The sequence below is a fragment of the Lathyrus oleraceus genome, chromosome 3, assembly GCF_024323335.1.
Source record: "Lathyrus oleraceus cultivar Zhongwan6 chromosome 3, CAAS_Psat_ZW6_1.0, whole genome shotgun sequence".
NCBI classification, from domain to species: Eukaryota; Viridiplantae; Streptophyta; class Magnoliopsida; order Fabales; family Fabaceae; genus Lathyrus; species Lathyrus oleraceus.
The window spans coordinates 180238527-180241125 of record NC_066581.1 but is presented as its reverse complement, the minus strand read 5'-3'; the positions used below and the strand labels follow the sequence as shown (position 1 = coordinate 180241125).

Below are 2599 nucleotides of genomic sequence, written 5' to 3'. Positions count from 1 at the left end.
CAAATGGGATAACTGATCCGCCACCAAATTCTCCAAGCCCTTTTTGTCACGAATTTCTAAATATAATTCTTGCAACAAAAGGATCCATCGGATAAGCCTCTGCTTTGAATCAGGTTTGGTGAGACACAACAACTTTAGAACCAATGAGGTGGGACCTAAATTTCTCTAATGCATACACTATTGCTAGAAGCTCTTTTTCAGTTGTTGCATAATTTGTTTGAGATTCATTCAACATTTTACTTGCATAGTTTATGGCATGAAAGCTCATCTTTATTTGACCGAGTACCACACCAACGACATAATCACTCACGTCACACATTAATTGAAAATTAAGTTTCCAATCGGGCATGATGATTATGGGTGCGGTAATCAATTTTTATTTCAAATCATTAAAAGAAATCAAACAAGCATTATTGAAAATAAAAGACTTATCTTTATTAAGCAAGTTACTTAAAGGCTTTGCAATCTTGGAAAAGTCTTCAATGAATCTTCAATAAACACCCGCATGACCCAAGAAACTTTTAATCCTCTTGATGTTCAACGGTGGTGGTAATTTTTGAATGACTTCGACTTTGCCTTGGTCAACTTCAAGGCCTTTGGATGAGACTTTTTGGCCGAGCATAATACCTTATGTAACCATGAAATTGCATTTTTCCCAATTTAGAAACAAGTTGGTCTCCACGCATCTTCTTAACACAGTATCCAAATTCTTCAAACATAGATCAAATGACGGACCAAATACAGAGAAGTCATCCATAAACACTTCGATGCATTTCTCGGTAGGATTCAAGCGACCTTGAGGTTGGGATACCGGTTTGAAGTCATCCTCCATCAATATCTTGTGCATAAAATAAGATGGACTTATTCCTTTTAAATCGGAAAGAGTCCAACCCCATACTTTGATTTTTCTTCAAGAAATCAATCACCGGTTTGTGCCCATCTTCTTCAAGAAATACCTATTTCAAGTGTGAAGGTAACATCTTCAATTCAAGTTTGGACTCTTCTATCTTTGGTTCTTCTTTCAAATTTTCAACTTTTTCTTCCAATGGAAGAATTTCTTCCAATGCCTCAAGCTCTCTTAGAAATTCCTCAATTTCTTTTTCTTCGTCCTCATCAAGAACTTTGAGCGCATTGGTAAGATCTTTTTCAAGGGGACTAGACACATGAACTTGACTTTTTACTTCCATTATAGAAACATCGGTTCCATCCATTCATAAACATTCAGTTTTACCCTTTGAATGCTTCATGGCCTCAAAGAGATTAAAGCAAACCTCTTCATCTTGAACTCTCACCTTCATTAGACCATAATCATTGCCAATCATCATTCTAACGGTCTTCATGAAAGGTCGACCAAGAATCAATCATGCATCATCGTATTCCTCCATGTCAATGACAACAAAGTCAATCAGGAACAAGAATTTATCCACTTTTACTAGCACATCTTTCGATACTCCATGAGGACGGGTTATAGACTTGTCGGCCAATTGCAATGTCATCCTTGTTGTTTTCAACCCAATGCTTCCTAACATTTTCACAATGGCTAACGGAATCAAGTTGATGCTAGAGCCCAAATCAATCAAACATTTTTCAATGTAAACATTTCCTATTGTGACCTGTAATGTAACCCTTCTCAGATCGTTTTCTTTCCTCGGTAGAGTCCTTTGAATGATTGCGCTACAACTAGCATTAAGAATGATTGTGTCTTGATCCGTATATCTTCTCTTCTTTGTAAGGATGTCCTTCATGAACTTTTCATATGTAGGCATTTGCTCAAGGGCCTCGGAAAATGGAATATTGATTTGTAATTGACTAAATATATCCAAGGACCAAGCATAGTGCCTACCATTTTCCTTCTTGGAAGGAGCATGAGGATATGGAAAATTTTGAAATTATTCAACTTCTCCTTCCCCTTTTGATTCTTTTTTTTCTTTTCCTCTCTATTTTTCTTTTCTACTTCTTCTTTCTCACTTTTCTCTTTTTCAACTAATTCTCCCTCAACATTTTTCTACTTTAATCTCATGTTTTTCCTTCTCCTTTTCCACTACAATTTCCTCTTCCTCCATTTCATCACCAATGGCCATGTATATTTTTCTACCACTATGAGTTAGAATAGACTTAAAATGCTCCTTTAGGTTGTCTTGAGTGTTTGCGAAAAAAGTTCCTTTATGTTGATCGGCTAAGTTCTTAGACAATTGACCAACTTGAATCTCAAGATTTTTAATGGCCGCATCGGTACTCTTTTGATTAGCCATTAACATTTGCATGAATCGGGTGAGAGTGTATTCTATCTTTTAATTTCCACCTTGAGATTGTGGAGGTTGATTGTACTTTTTATAAGGATTTTGACGATTTGAAGCTTCGGCCTCTTGTCTCCAACCTTGTTGATAACCTTGCTTATTTCCTCTTCATTGGTAACCTTGGTTGTTTTGATAAGGTAATTACCTTGGTTGATAACCTTGATTTTGATTTAGATTTCCCATATAATTCACATCCTCTCCAATCAGAGGATAATAATCAGTAGGATGATCTCCTTTACACAATTCATAAGAAGAAACTTGTTGATGTTTGTTAGGAATCTATTGCATCTCTTTGATTTGTT

At 36.1% G+C, this 2599-nt stretch overlaps 1 protein-coding gene across 1 annotated transcript; it reads right to left on the bottom strand.

Annotated features, from left to right (window-relative positions):
• Nucleotides 1–1361: 1361 nt before the first annotated feature.
• LOC127130308 (uncharacterized) lies at nucleotides 1362–1766 on the bottom strand. Its single transcript, XM_051059340.1, has one exon. It carries the CDS (start codon nucleotides 1764–1766, stop codon nucleotides 1362–1364), a length of 405 nt encoding a protein of 134 aa, XP_050915297.1.
• Between the last annotated feature and the right edge of the window lie 833 nt (nucleotides 1767–2599).